The sequence below is a fragment of the Leuciscus leuciscus genome, assembly GCF_965113295.1.
Source record: "Leuciscus leuciscus genome assembly, chromosome: 7".
Classification (NCBI taxonomy): Eukaryota; Metazoa; Chordata; class Actinopteri; order Cypriniformes; family Leuciscidae; genus Leuciscus; species Leuciscus leuciscus.
In genome coordinates, this window is record NC_138731.1 from 15909393 (window position 1) to 15926364 (window position 16972).

At 37.7% G+C, this 16972-nt stretch overlaps 1 protein-coding gene across 13 annotated transcripts in view; it reads right to left on the reverse strand.

Moving 5' to 3' along the window:
• Nucleotides 1–16561, reverse strand: part of mycbp2 (MYC binding protein 2) — a 112556-nt gene extending 95995 nt beyond the window's left edge. For 9 of the 13 annotated variants that reach the window (XM_082175283.1, XM_082175280.1, XM_082175279.1 and 6 more), the window contains exons 1-3: nt 15896–16561; nt 11657–11732; nt 189–404 (exon numbers count right to left, since the gene is read on the reverse strand). In XM_082175283.1, coding sequence (XP_082031409.1) covers nt 189–404; nt 11657–11732; nt 15896–16173 — 570 coding nt within the window. In that variant the 5' untranslated portion in view covers nt 16174–16561. The remainder of the gene's footprint in view (nt 1–188; nt 405–11656; nt 11733–15895) is intronic. The other 4 variants (XM_082175278.1, XM_082175276.1, XM_082175277.1 and 1 more) reach the window with 1 other exon arrangement.
• Nucleotides 16562–16972: the final 411 nt, after the last annotated feature.

Consider the following 16972-nt stretch of genomic DNA (forward strand, 5'->3'; position numbering starts at 1 on the left):
TGATCACGACCACCAAAGAATCTCGAATATTTAGAACACAGCAGTTTATTCTTATGATATATCACTGCAGTTATCATAAAAAGAAACATAAAGGCATAAACGGTGCAACAAAAAATAGGCTTAATCATGAACAATAGAACTAAACCACATGATTGGGCTTCGTATATGCATTGATGTCATTCACTGACCTTCGGCAGTTTGACGGCGGGTTCGCGATACTCCTCCTCTTCCTCACTGTCTGAGTCGCCGCTCTGCACAGAGCTCCGGGAGGCCAGGGCCAAAACGGCTTCCTTCTGCTGCCAGTCCAGCACGCTGTGCCGTACATTACAGTAGACGTTGAACGCAGAGGGGTTACTGTGGAGTTTGATGTCAGGCACTGGAAAGGCCCCATCCAGAGTTTCTGTCTGTCAGACGATAAAAATACATAAAGAATTAGGAGCGATACATAAGAGGAGGGAGGAAGGGAGAAATATTGTGAGAAAGTAGGTTATGATGCATGTAGTACTACAGGCCTTGGGGAACACAGATATTATATTACTTATATATTTAAAATATTTAATATGACGATATGACTGAGTTTGCACACACACAATCTTCTCACAGCGCACGCGAGTTCTCATTCGCGTCTTCTGGCTCTTAAATGTTTAAACATTTAAACAGTTTAGTTTAAACATATAGCAACAACAGTCTCACCTGCACTTGTGCGCTATTAACACCCGGGGGATGAACAGCGTAAATGACTGGTCATATTCATTCGTCATTTTATCATCGCTGTATTGGGAATGGGAACCCAGAATGTGAAACCCATCATCAGAAACATGCAGAACTTAGCAGAACTTTGTCTGTCTGTCTGTCTTACACATTATTTTCAATGAACCATATTATAGATGTGTTGTCAGATTTAAGAACCGTGAGCCCAACCGTGGGTGGAGAATCTTTTTACCGAGAACCGATACACCCAACACCTCTATTGAAAATGCAGTAAAAAAGCCAATACACACACATTCTCTAACCTCACTTAAATATTGTTTCAGTGTATCAATTTAGCCGCGTTTCCACCGCAGGAACTTTCCCCAGGAACTAGGAACTTTGGGCTGGTACTCGATGTGTTTACACCGCAGGAACCAGGGTCTAAATGAAGTTCCGGGTAAATATTTCCCCCTCCGATAGTCCCTGCTCATGAGGTAGTACTTTTTCAAAGTTCGGGAACTTTCAGGGGTGGGACTTGTGCGCTGCACAAGCTGAAACTCCACGAAGCATTTATTTATTTTTAACCTCCCTTTTTAAAAAATCTATTGCGGTTCGTGTCGTGGCTTCATGCAGTAAGAGTTGTCTGTCTGCAAATATGGAATTTAATTTAAAAAACTGGTGGACTGGCAACGAGTTTCAGGCTTTATTAAGGGTATTTGTGGAAGAGGAAACTTTCTGCGCGTTCGTCCCAGCCATCTCACGGTCAATGTCCGCAATAGCTGATAACATACAAATTTTATATCTAACGTTAGCATTACGAGCTTACTGAACACGCTTTATCAGTGCTCGTCTCTTTTCTGCCACAGCTTTTATTATTAAGTCATATGTTTACACATTGTCATCTATTGCAAGGCACTCCAAACCATGTTACAAATTTACTATAACAGGATTGAAATAGCGCTTTGAGGTTAGTAACAAACAACTATTTACAAGACTATTCACTATTTATGATTGATAGACGGGGTTCAGGCTTTTTTTTAAGCGTATTTGCGAAAGAGGAAATTTTTGCGCGTTCGTCCCAGGCATCTCACAATAACTGATAACATACGTTGTCTAATTTTATACGCATACGAGCTTTCTGAACACGCTTTAGTATCAGTGCTCGTTTATTTTGTTTTGTTAATTACCTCGTTAGTAAACCAATACATAACTGCAGCACAGTTTGAATCTCCTCCATACTTAAATGTGACGCTCAAAACTGATTACTGTCCGTCGCAGACTGGGAGGAGGAGTTGCGCGCAGTTTACCTTCCCGGTACTTTAGACCGCGGTGTAAACGCAGAAAGCAACCAGTCTGGGGCAAAAAAAGTTCCTGGGAAAAAAGTTCCTGGGACAAATTGTTCCGGGTAATTTCGGTGGAAACGCGGCTTTTGTTGCAGACAATGTCATTTTCTCTTCAAATAGTGAATAACAACACACATGTTGAGATGTTTCTTCATTGCTATCACTTGTAAATAACGCAAAGCAGTTCTGATCACTCATAATCACATGGATACATCAACTGTATTATAAACAATACAGCAAAACTGTACAGCATATACCATCATATTATCCATCCCTATAATACAGCTAACGTTTTTGTCCCATTCATCAATGCATCCCCTGATAGGCTTAACTCATAAATTTGTCTTCATTTTTGTCTATCTGCCGATAACAAAGGATGATGTAATGCAGAGAAGGTCATTCATTTTTAGGCGGACACCACAAAGAAATCTACCCCCCCCCCCCCCGTGTTTGGCCAATTACATCAGACATCTGAAGTCAGTAGGAAGCAACACATCTATGAGCCATGCCTAGTACCCCAATACAGTTCCAAGGGCTGTGTGATTAATCATAATTCATTTTTCAATTTTGATTTTGGCATCCAACTATTTTAAAAACAAGATAATCGATGCAAAACTATTATTGTCCCACTACCATTCCGTCCCGCGCAGTGAGTGCAACTTCCTTTCCTTCACAGCGGTGCACTTTTGTTCCTCACTAAAAGCCCAAGCTTTACACCCAAATGTAAAGTGTTGTAAAATGCAGTGTTGCTAAACTGCGTGACGTGCTTCTTATTAAACAGTGTTATTAAAAGCGTATTAAGCCGCGAAAAGAGATAGTGGCGAATAAGCAAAGTATACTGTGAGCATAATAAATCTGCTGCAGTCATTATTGTTAATCGAACAACAAAAGACAAAGATAAAATCACTCACTGCTCTTGAATGAATAAACTGTAGTTTTTATAAGGATTAGTCTATATTTAATGTATACAGCAGTGTTATTTTACATGTGATCACTTTATTTAATTTTTGTTGCAGGCTATTACTGAATACCACTGTTAGTACATCTTCCTGAATACATTTTTTTTTTTAAAGGAGCTGTATGTAAGAAATGTATTTCAATTAATCATAAAATGGCCCTGATATGTCACTAGACATGTTTTGTGTATTTTTTCTGTTGTGTTTGTAATTTAGGCTAGTTTATTTGTTCTTATTGTATTGCTAACTGTTTACTGTTTGGAGGACTTTTACTTACATTATTTAACCTAGTATTAGTTTTTGCTGAAGTCTTTATAATTGTGAAATGTCACAGACATTTAAAATTACTCGTATCACGAAATAAGACTGATGATATCACCCACCAATAATAGTGTTAAATAATCGTGATTTCAATATTGAGAAAAATAATCGTGATTAGGATTTTTACCATAATCGAGCAGTGATTTGCTCTCAGTGTTGCAAAGCAAGAACAGCATGGTTGAGGTGTTACCCCACTAGAGTCTCTGCTTCTGAAATCTTGTCCTCATAAGTCACAGGTGTATCACACTCACACTGAGAGGACAGAATACCGGACTGCCTCTGACTTTGCTCTCCACTACAACGTCCCGAATTTGCAATGCCCTACTTTGGCAGTAAATGAATGTGAAGCTCACTGAAGTAAATCATGTTGGCCCATAGTTTAAATGAGAAAAAGATTTACATCAATTCAGTAAACACAGACTGTTCTGCCTCCTCTTTCTTATTGTATTAGTCATTTAGGTATAGAGAAGCCCCAGAAAAAACAACAATTCAAACTATGTAACTGAAGCCAGTTTCTGCACCACATTACAGTGATGAAGCAAATCTACAGCGACAAAATGGAGCAAAATAAAGACAAGATAACATGGTCTTTCTATTGAGTTGTCCTTGACAGCAAACAGCAAATGAGTTTGTTCATTTAATAACAATCAGGGCTCGACAGTGTGAGCGTTTCACTCGCATTTTATGAAATTGAAGGTTATAATATGTAAAAATTGAAGCAACCTCATTTTTAAGGGTAACATTTTACAGAGCCAAAACTATTAGCCTAAAATTTGTTGCTATTTGTTTTTAATCAAACAATTTTATGCAAAATCAGGCAGTTTTTGCATTAACTTCTAATTAGGCTATTAATTAATATTTTGTCTAGTTTACCATCCTTAAAACAAGATACAGTATATTAAAAAGTTTGGAGACAGTAATTTTTTTTAAAGAAGTCTCTTATGCTTACCATTAAAGATAAAAACAAAATATTTACAATTTAAAATAACTTTTTTTATTTGAATATGTTTTAAAATATTTATTCCTGTGATGCAAAGCTGTTTTTACTCCAATTTGTTGTTGAAATATAATAATTTTCATGACAGATATTTTAAACATACATAAAAAAATTAAGACCACTACTTAAATAAATACAATGAATATATAGGTGAATATAGTAAATATATTTAGCGAAAGAGTTCATTTCTCATGTTTCAGTAAGTTGCACAGTATCTCTCAACATGCCTTCAGATGTTCATTCATGTTTATTAGGAAGAGATGATCGTGTTCACTCGTTGCTGCTTAAACTGAGGCGCCTATATAGTGATCTGTCATGCCACATTAAAGGGATAGTTCACTTTGAAATTAATTTTTGGTATGTTTTAGCTTACCTCAAGGGCATCCAAGATGTAGGTGTCTTTTTTTCCGCAGTAGTTTCAATTTTGATATTTTTAGGTCAAACCGTTCTTGTCTGTCAGTCATATAATGCAGGTCTATGGTCACTGTCTCAAAGAGCATGCACAGAGTCCAAATTAAAACAATTCCCCATCGCCCAAATTAAACAATTCCCCATCGTAAGTACACATTGATGGCCTAAGACACGAAACGAGCGGTTTGTGTGAGAAAACGAACAGTATTTATATTGTTTTTACCTCTTATACACAGCCATGTCCAAGTGATCTGGTCTGACGTGTGCGCAGACTGGTGCATAGATATATACACTAGATGTCGCCTTATCTACGGAAGTTCATTGGAACGAATGTCTTTAAGGCGACATCTAGTGTATATATCTATGCACCAGTCTGCGCACACGTCAGATCAGATCACTTGGACATGGCTGTGTATAAGAGGTAAAAACGATATAAATACTGTTCGTTTTCTCACACAAACCGCTCATTTCGTGTCATTTCCTGAAAATTAGCAGGACGAATACGTGTACCGCTAAACCTTTAATTACGGTACTATTTTTGCAACTTATTTCAATATCGTGATAATACCGTTTACCGCGAGAAAAGCTTCAGCAATTATCGCAACATGAAATTTTATACCGTCACATGCCTAGTGGTGTATTACGGTTTTTAGGTGTGGTTTGAATATTGTTACACCACTAATGTTAACCACAGGAAAAAACACGTATTGCACCTCACTGCCATGGTAAAAAGAAACTATACTGTTTCTATGGTATTTGTAAGAAAAAAACATAGCCTAAAGACATTTAGTATAACACAAATCACAAAAACTGCTATAGCCCTTAGTATCAAAAAATACTGTAAAAATATTACATTACTCAGTTAATACATTTAATGTCTACATTAATAATCTAATAATATTCAATATGAATATCCCACATTTCTGCCACAATACCATGGTTAAAGTTTGTGTTACTAAAGTAAATCCATGGTAAATGTTGGTGGTTTGTGGATTGAAAAGCCTTCTAACTGGACCGCTTAATGTTTCTCCTGTTTTCTGAGTCAGTGTTGTTGAGAACATCAGCGCCATTTTATCTGACTTGGTTTAAATCTTGATTTGTATGGTTTGTGTAACTCTGCATCGAACTCAAACGCTTTTCACTGGATCTCACAGTGATCCTGTTAGTCTCACAGTTGTTAGTAGTCATGTGATTAAGACGATCATCAAGTAAATGCATTTGCTGTAAGCTCGCACTGAAGTGTGTTTTGAGCCGAGCTGATAAATGCCTCTTGTGGCGCAGTAGCTCCGGAGCGTTACGCTCTTGGAGCGTTTGATATGTGTATGTGTGTGTATTTATACATATATATATATATTCATGTAAAGACATCCTGTCACGCTTATGACTGAAAATTGCAATAAAAGACACTAGCCTCAGAAAGCAGCCCTGAGAACTAGCAACAGCAGTACTGTGCTCACCAAAGAGGACTTCTGCTGTTTTCCCCCCAGACTCCAAAGCCATTTATTCATTCAATAAAAATGCAATCAGCCACATACTGAGCAAGTTACCAAGGGACATAAGCACTTGGAAGAATAACCTTTAACAAAACCATAATTGAGCAATGTAAGGAAAGGAGACAATACAGAATATAGACCTAATGGCCAAAGAACAGACAATAAAGTCTAGTATACGAGCATGAAACGGGAGGGGATGTTTCAAATGACCACATCAGTTGTGGTTAACTGCTACCTCAAGAAAGACAATGAATGTACTTTGAACAGCATAAGGAGTTTCCATTTGATCAAAGACATTGTTTTGGTGGACAAACTTTACCATTTCTTCACACTCAATACCAAAACAGATTCATAAATTGATTCTACACTTAATGACCAGAGATTATTATATAAAGCAAGCCATTCATAAGGTGCAGCTCTGTTACACTTTAGCACCAAACCTTATACACTCGTTCTTTATTAGACAGCTGGTATGAAGAAGATTTGATCAGTTTTTTTCTGCAGCAAATTTGATTGATACTACAATGCCTCTATGTCAGTAAAGGGGGTGACAATTATGAATCTCGCTGTGGTGATATCAATCATAGGTTGATCATAGCAACATTTGGTGACTTTCAGCTGTAAGAGGCAAACCATGGCACAAGAACTTAGCTAAATAAAACACAGAGGGTCCTGAATGTTGTATTTAGACTGTGAAAAGCCAGTTGTCTGTTCAAAGGTACATGAGTCATACTGTATACAATTTACCCACAAGTCCCACCACTGTTGCCCTGAAAGGTCAAGAGCTAAAAAATATCGGCTTCAAGGAAACGGTGGCGAAATGAGAATAGCTAGTTTTAAGATCACCCTTACAAGTATAAATGTTACAAACTAAGTTTCATTATAAGTTAGGGATGTAGGGCTGTAACGATTCCTCGATTAAAATGGAGTACTCGACTTAAAAAAATCCTGTATTACAATTTAATCGTGTCGAGTAACCAGCAAAATACCGGAAGTGGCACATTCCAAGGACGGGAATCCATGAACTGCATTATTAGATCGTTTTCTAAGGCTGCACTATGTAGGCATATTAAATGTAAAAACCATACTATAACATAGTGCTATAGTGAATTCACAAAGGCTGCGATTCAATTAAATAAAAATATGCCCTGCGTGTTTTATATATATGCACTTTAATTATTTACATGCATGTAGGTTAGGTGCGTCTCAGAGCGGCTCTGTTCACAGTAAATGCTGCTCCACGTTGAACTGTTATCATTTACATGCGTAGAGCTCAAACTCCATCTCTGCATATGCTAAGTTTGGGTTGCTTATAACGTTCATCTGGGAAAGCAATGTGTGCCGTTTCATCAGATTTGTAACGTAAATTATTTACAAACCTACGCCAACACAGGAGAATAAATCTATGCGTTTCTAAATATGCAAACTGTTCATTGCGATTTCAAAATAAAAGTTTAAACCCTCACTCGTGTTTTAATGTCCACATATTCTTATTCAAGAAAAAACTGTGGATGTAGCATTTTTATCGTAAAAAAAGTGGCCAAATATTAAAGATTAAGTTAACATTTGAATTAAATGTCATTTGGCCAATATTAAATAAGGATTTGACCTACTGTAAAGTGGGATAACAATAACACCAGGCTGTTGGCGCCCTATGCAGGCATTTGTAATAATACGTAATAGGGATGAACCGATACCACTTTTTCCATAACGAGTCTGATATTGATACTTTCTTCTTTTTTTATTTTTTATTTAACAAAACAAAAGGTTACAAGTATAGTAGGTGAACATAAGAAAAAAGAAAGGTAAAAGGGGACACATACAAACATGCACACATACAAATATACAGGACATATGTATGTATACACATATAGACATAAAAAGGACATTAGGATAAGTTACATGCATGGTTACACTGTTACAAAATACGTTTAAAGAAAACAAACATGTTTCTATTTCATATTTTGTGATAGTTGTAGTCGAGTATTGGAATGCAATGAGGAATCAGGCATCTATGTAGTGAAGGAATAGAGACCAGCCCTGGTTGAAGATATCAAGTTAGATTTTACAGATGCTGCAAGTTTTTCCATATTGCAATGTGTTGTTAAGAGACTGAGCCAAAAGTTACCTGTATTCTCACAGGAACTAATCCTTTTATTGTTAATAAAACAACAAAACACAAAGAGAAAATCACTCACTGCTCTTGATTGAGAACTTTAAAAGTAGCTTTAATAAGAATCAATGTATAATTTATACAGTGATGTCCATGTAGTATTTTATTTTTATATTTGTTCATTTAATTGCTTTCTTGAATGCTACTGTTAAATACACCTACAGTAGCTGAAAAAATAAAGCACTGTTTATATCATTTGCATATTATGTTGTGTAGCCTATTTTTATTTGCGCCACTTTGGCCTAATTGTCTGCCATTCTTTTTTTTTTTATATAAATATATTTTGTTACCTTGTAAGGCTTTGTTTTTAAAATAGAGAGATTAGTTTGGTTGTAATGCTCAGTCACTTACAAAATAGTAAAACCAACATGAAAGAGAATCGTGATAAAATCATGATTTTCCTGAAAAAAATTGTGATATATTTTTGCCATATCGCCCACCCCTAGCTGTGACTATATTTAGTTTAATATACCACTAAATAGATACATTTACTTCATAGACAGCCTTCTCTTTTATCCCCAATGAAGGTAGGGCTGCAACAACTAAAATCGATTATTATCGATAATGAAAATAATCGACAACGAATTTGATTATCGATTAGACGCATCTGAACACTGTGCTCATAAACCAGACAGTCACGACGCTTTATAGTTGTGAATAACCCATTTCTATGGACAAAACACACATGGAAAATCACTGAGGATGCAGAGTGAACTGCTTCGGGAAAGGTACATTATCCAATCCAAGTTGTCCTAAAACATGAGAATGCTTTATATTTATAAGTGCTTCAAACAAAAGCATAAGTATTTACCACGTTTTGCCCTGTCGTGTTAATGCCTCTGACACGTGTTTTCCTCAGCGCACAATTTACATTTTATAGTTATATCCTTATCTGAAAATGTTCCGTTAGCATTCCAATTTTGCACATACTGACAACAAGCGAGTCTTGTTAAACTTCAATGACTTCGATGAACGAGCGTCGGTGCGCGCATGCGCCTCAAACAGACGGAGCGCAGTAGAATAGGACAGCTAGGAAACAAAAACAAATAAATGCAAGTTTGTTATAATAAAGCATTTGTTCTACCAAAAATGCAATGGTACGATGTCATACCTGCCTGTCTACCTGCGCAGACATCACACGTTATCAACACATTTCATGCTATGCAGAGCTATAAGTTACAGCAGCCAACTTTTACAGTTCCTCCTGAACTACAACAACAAGCTTATGCTCCGTTCACGCCATAACTACTGTAATTTGTAAAAGATGGAAACCCGTGACGTTTTACTCGAGTGGTTTGTGACTGGAACTTATGCATTTCAATGGCAACACTATCAACGGCAAAATGAATCTGCAGCAGTCAGGTGGTACAGGTCAGCGCTCTTTAAGTTGTTTATGTTCATTGTTATTGTAATGTTATGTGCTTTGAGACATGAGGTAGTTTAACGCCGTCTCTCATCTTGTGGCGCTTTGCAGATTCAGCTGTGCGCATTCAGGTGTTTTGAAGAAGCTTTTGGAGACGCTCTGAAGTGAGGGTGGGATCTCATGCTTTCAAAGCTAACGTGCTATTGCTGGCCACGTCGAAAATTGCCTACCCCACCCTTAACTGATGAAATTATTATTATTATTTATTTAACACCATATACAGTGAAAAAGTGAAATCTTCTGAGACCATTATCACACTGTGAAAATCGTATACCGTTACAACCCCAGTGGCACCCAAAATATAATTTCCCGCCAATTTTTTCCCTTATAGACCTTATGTAGCCCCACCCCTTTTCAGTGCTGCGCTCGTTGTGTTTTGTCTTCCGGTCTGTATTTTCACAGCGATCTTGCGTATTTATGAACGAACGGCTTGTTTAAAATCTTCCCGGTCTACTGACATTTGTCTGCTTTAAACATTACAATCCTCATGATAACTTTTGTCAACTTTACAATAAGTAAATCCACTTCACCAGCTAATTACTCCTCGACAGCGATGCCAATGAAATACATACAGCTACCGCAAAAAACTGAAGTTCAAAGACAATATTCTAAAGATGGCTGCGCGCTTGTTTCTCTGGCGCATAAGGTCTATAGGAGCCAATTTTCTGGAGCCCTGTATTGAGATTTTCATTTTTTGGCAGGATCGTCCAGTCTTAGTCATCAGTAGCACAAAGCTGTCTGGGATTGTGTAATATCACAGATAAGGAATGGAGTCGAAGCAGAAGGGCAGTAAACTCATGAATTCATATCCTGATCCATCAAACAAAGCAAACTGAAGTGCTTGAACACTGACAAGACACATCAGCAGTATGTCTTGAAGCCGAGCCTTCCCTGCTGGAGGAACTCCACCCATCTGTTTATAAGCAAACAAAGGCACGGAGCTCCTTTTAAGGTGGCTCTGGCAGAGAAGGAGAAATATAAATGAGCTTTTACTCCTTAGCCAGCAGGGTTTTAGGGTGGAGGATTATTACAGCATATTCCCCTCTCCACTATCTACAATCACATTATTCTCTCTTACCGCTGCCTGTGAAGCACTCACATCCACTAGGGAAAACAGAGTGCCTGGGAAAGGATATCCAAACACAATCAGGCATTAACCCCCACACATGCTTTGGGGAATGGGAAGACAATACACAATATGCAATACGGGACATTTTGGGTCTCTGCCTATTTTCTGAGCGCTGGTTAACGCTGTAGACATAGCGAGACAAACCCGGCTGCCAGACACACCATAGGTGCTCATTGCAGGAGATGGAGGAAGCTGTTGCCATGGAAACGTGCAACACACAGGTCGCCATGCAACAGCCAATCGTGACCTCGCCACTCCCGCATTCTCCACCATGTGTGAGTGTTTACTGGTATCTTCTGATGACTAAAAGCATGAAAATATGTATGTATAAATATGTATTCATATGTGCTGTATTGTGATCGGTGTCAAAACTACTATTATAAATAAAAAAATATCTTAATGGAATTAAGAATTCCACCAAAATGGCCACATTTGGTAACAGAATCATTGTTATCTGATGTTAAAGATGCTATATTGATGAGAAGGAAGTTTACAGTTTTTGAGATGACAAATCATTATGCATTTTGAGAGACAAAAAATGTAATACAGACAGATCCAGCAGAAGTCTATGGAAGCATTTGTCTTCAAACATTAAAATGTGAATATGGAAACCAATATCAAAAAATGGCTTTTAAACCATATGACTTTAGTGTCTGATTGAAGCAGCAAATGTGTAGCAATGAATCTTATAGTACTCAAAAGACGGATTCTCAATCTTACCTTTGTTCTTGTTTTCACTTTTGATTTGACTTTTTGCCGCCTTTTTAGTTTCTTCTTGCTCAAAGCTTTCTTTCCCCTGGAAAATATTGGCACATGTTAGATCAGGGTTTGCAGTATCAACTATCAATAATAAAATTATTACAAAGGTCTATCTAGATAATAACAGTTTGTTTAAAGGTCTACTCACACCAATTCACATTCAATTCAAATTTATTTGTATGGCGCTTTTCACAATATCGTTTCAAAGCAGCTTTACAGAAAATGCATGTGTCTATATTACAATTTAGAGTGATCTGTTATCAGAGGTGTCTAAGTAATGTATTTCAGAAATGTACTAATATACAAATCATGCAGTTAGCAAACAATGTATTAATTTAAGGAAGAAACAATGAGCTCAAAGTAGCCAAGTTGTGAACATAATGATTACAATATATGGAAAATGTAGCATTTGGTGCATGTTGATTTACAGTTGGCACACCAAGAACAATAATAACGATAAAGATGTTTTAAAATCATTCTGTAAAAAAAGATCATTCCACACCACAACTACAACGATAACGGCACAGAAAAACAATATCGTTGGAGCCACTTTCCAGCTGATGAAAGATAAAAACATTTACAGCCAATCAGAATCTGTCCTGCATGAGAGCACGAGAATATAAATCAGCAGATGACAAAACTGCAGAGCACACTTATAATAAACAATGTTTGAATGAATCAGACATGTGATCAGCAAATTATAAGCGACTCACACAGCGCTGACAGAGTAGCATTCAAAACTGAAAATGAAACTTTACTCTAAATCATGCAGCGTCAGAACACATGAAGACAAAAATCTCTAAGTCTGTCTGACATTTTCCTTTTAAATGATGATTTTCATGTTTTTAATTTTACTTTTATCAGTGACATTTTTGAAAATAAGGCATTTCAATAATTGACTAATAACCTTTTCATTGCCATTAAAGTGAAATTACTGAACCTAAACATAGGAGCCTGATAAAAATGCTCATTTAAAAGAAAAATGTCAGATGGACAGAGGTTTTTGCATCTGAAGTCTACATATATTCATAATTACATCCCTATCATTGCGATTTGAACGCACAAAGCCATATGACATTGACATTCTCACAACATTGTCAAAATTCATCAAGTTAACGGGCAACTGGCCAGTAACACAGTTTCAATGCTGATTTTTACTTGCATTTGCCGCTTTGAACCCTGGCTAAGGACGTCCCGCAGACGATACCGTGAGCTTGTGCAACGCTGTCAGAAGCACTCCGTGCATAAAATACATGTAGGCTATTAGAAAACGTTACATTTTGCAGTTTATTTAGTAATTTCGTGATATCAGTCATCACACAGTTTTGTCTCATTATTTACACAGTTCACGTGGGTCTTACTTTTAAGGTTGAAAAATAGAGAAATCATATCTCTGAGTATTAACCAGACAGTCCGTTTGAGGCTGACACTACTAACCTATTTGTCAGGTTTTCAGTTTTCAATATCAATTCAATATACTAGTAAAAAGGTCCAGAGGTCATATATCACAGATATCTTAACAGGTCAGCATATGTAGCGGTGTGTCATCCCTGTAATAACATGCATTTTTAATAAGCATGGATTGTAAGAGCAAAAATATACTATTTCAAGGACCCAGTTCAAAAAAATGGGTTGCTGGCATGTTAACAAATACCTTTGCAATAAAACAAAAGTTGGCCTTTTTTGCCTCTGTTTGAATGTGCTTAAACTCTGTAAAATGACACTGTTTGTCTAACAAGAAAACTTACAAATAGTCTAACTCTAAATCAGTGGTTCTCAACTGGTATGGCCATAAAACCCACATTTACATATGTTCATTAAGCTAAGACCCAAATTTTTAGGCATTTGAATAAAGCAAATTTATTTCCAATGGTTGACAGTTGACACACACACACACACACACACACACACACACAAAAGTACTGTTCCACTTTATTTAGCATACACATAAATTATAAGAATATCACTAATAGCGATGAATAAACAGTATAAGGTAAAGCAATTAAAGTCCCAAACTTGTTTTTGTTAATACAATTAAGTTAAGTTTTTATGAGCCCCCACAGTCATTAAAAGTATAAAAAAAGAACACAAAGTGAAAATAGTGAACACATGAACTGTTAATAAAACATATGGACAGTAATCCTGATGAATAGATTGAACATCATAGCGACATTCAAATCCTTCCCAGGCGACACACGACATACCAGTACGCAGTACGCTGATTAATTGGTACTTTTTGATAATTGACAACGTAACTACGACGTTACATGCTCATAATTTAATTTTCTCTTTTATAGTTAACTTCACTATAAAGAGCAAATTAAATTATAAGTATGTACAAAATAAATTCTGTAGCGAATTCTTTCAAGTAACGAAAATAATATATTATATGACACTGACATGTAGCCTAAAAACATGTAATCTGGCAGTGGATACTGAATTAGGACAAACCATTTTTTTCTTTACTTAAACTGCATCTGACAGAAGAGTCAACAGCTTCACACGTCAAAATAAAAGTCTCGCATCAGAAAAACACATGGAATTATGATTTTTTTATGTTATTTCTTGGGCTGCACACCAACAGTTGAGAAACATTGGTCTAGTGGCAAATCCTTCACGAGGAACAGCGACGGCAACAGCGGGCGATCATAGTTTCATTTTTAACAAGAGAGCGATCTGAATCTGCTATTATGTACAACCTTATGTAGGAATAGTGTTGAAGCTAGAGCTCGTGTATGGCAGTTAACAATGGGAAAACAAAACAGTAGCTGATTATATGCAGTGAAAAGTGAAAGCACAGAGGCTGCTTGTGATGAAGAGCTTGAAGGTTGGGAGGGGCGTTCAAGGGTCCAGCGCAATTTGCATTGACGCTAGTGATGTCATAAGTGGATGGTGCAAGTGTACACAACTAAACCACTTGTAAAAGGACTATTAAACCTCAAAGAAAAATTTGCATAAACAAGGTAGTAACAATATTCATGATCCTTTTTTCCTTGATCTCACATATCTTTGTTTATTGACCTCTGGTCATTCAGCGCTTATTACTTTTGACTCTTGAGTTGAATGTGTAGGCTAAACCTTAATTAATGTTAATTTTGAACCTTTTTTGTAAACTCTAAATACATAAAAGCAATTTAGTACATCTAAAAAAAGAACAATGAGTTTGATTTATTGAATATCTTCTTTAATATGCAACTAAAATAAATCAAATTCTACTGTTTTATTTGCTAAAGAGTTCAATATAATAGTAGAGTAGGTAATGTGAAGGTTTTATGGTACAACGGAATGTCATTTTTACTTTGTCGTCTATTTAGATTTTTTTGCTAACTGTGAAACTGCGTATGAACTATGGACAAAGTAATAGTATAAATATGAGCAGAAACAATAATGATGTGTACAGGAAGATCAATTATAAGAGACTGCTCTGAGGTAGAGCACGTCAGAGAGTGTGTGTGCGCGCGCTTCTCGCTACAGCAGGGTGACGTCAGGCAAAACAGAACCCAGCCCTTCGCATAAACGAGACACGGCTAACGTTAGAGCTCTCGTGCGATATAATTTATGTCGTTCAATAAGTCACATTATGAAGATGAAGTTGCTGGTTATTAACAATAATAACCTTAAACTTGCAATTGAGTGAAGGATAATATGTAAAACCTGAACAGGGACTATATAAGACATTTCATGAGCCTGACAACACTTCACTAGTCAAAATCCAGTCTTAAATGTACACAAATGTTGAGGTGAAAGGTTTAATTCTTCCTTCTTTGCATAACATACCATAGTCTATGCATTGTATTTGAAGCCAGTAAAATTATAGCATAACGTTATATCAAACTCATTCAGCTATGTCCTATTAGCACAACTAACGTTAACGTTATATTAGTCTGGTTGTGCAAGACTGTTGTGTTATCCGTGACAGCACAGAGGGGACGTTTTAAAAAAGTGCACAAATCAAAACCATCACAAACTGAGCTTTTCCGTTGACACGAACGAGATTAATCGAGTGTTTTAGCTGCGCTCGCTAATGTGTTATCGCTAAGGAAGTTAGCCGCATGCTAACTGCTAATACTGCTGCTGCACTACTGTTTGGGCTCAAATGAGCTCATGTTTAACCCACTGGGTTTTGTTTACAAACACATCCATCTGCACGGCATCACGGCCCATCTCTCAACCTGCACCGAACACGTAAATCAGACCCACCTGCCGAGGTTTAGCCCCTGCTCTTTGTCGTTGATCGCGGTGGTGTATATCCTCCGGTAACGCTCCGCCAGTGCTCGCCCTGAGAGAAGAAGCTGGTAGCGGCTCCGACAATCCGAGCGGGCCCCCACAACGGGACAGGAGCCCATCCCTGATCCGATCGATGCGAAGTCGTGTCCAGCTCCCGGAATAACCCTGACACCCAGCCCCATCGAGTGGGATGAGGAGGACACAATCCCGCTGCCACCGGCACCCGCTGCCGCCGCAGCAGCACACATCATCGTTTAGGGGAACAACGCATATATTAGATTACAAAGTCAATCAACAGAGCTAAAATTCCCGAGCACACCCCATATATCCGCTCCGCAAACCCGCAAAAACGCCCGGCGAATTACATCCGAGTATCTCCAATTAAAACGACGTTGACGGTTAGCCGCTCTGCTGCGACTGCGAAATACGCTTGAAAAACCAACCGTTATTTCCTCGAATGCAGGCGGTCCGAGCGCGTTCAACCGCCCGAAGAGAAACGAGTCAAACGCGCGAGCTGACGTCCGTGCTTTGCGTTTATTCCTGCTGTTTTTCTTGACCCCGTAAAGACAGCAGCCCTAGTAGCGCTGCCATCTTAGCTTCATCATCCTTCCCTGTTCATGTCGCTGCTGACTGACTGTCAAGCATGCTGGGATACATTCCCATCCGTAGCACACACACCGGCTGTGGCTCAAAGCGCAGTGCGCGCACTACCTAGACACTGTTTGGGCGGTCGGACGAAGATAATGAACCACGCGCACAGAGTGCTTTCTTGCTAGGGGTCTCGGTAGGCTTTGAAACGCGACCGCTGTAGTAATGGAGCGGGCGAGTTTAATAACGCAGCGTTTAGATGCTTTAACGGTCGTTTCCTATCGCAGAAGAATTTGAATTTACTGCACGATTATAAAACACATCCAGGGCGATTATTTCCTTAGGGGGCATGGTGAAGCGTACATTAAATTTGTATGGTTATTTTTTCCTGACAATGAATATCTGTGTGGTCATGTTAGGCCTATTTTATAAGATGTTTTATTACTCTTTATTGTATTTACA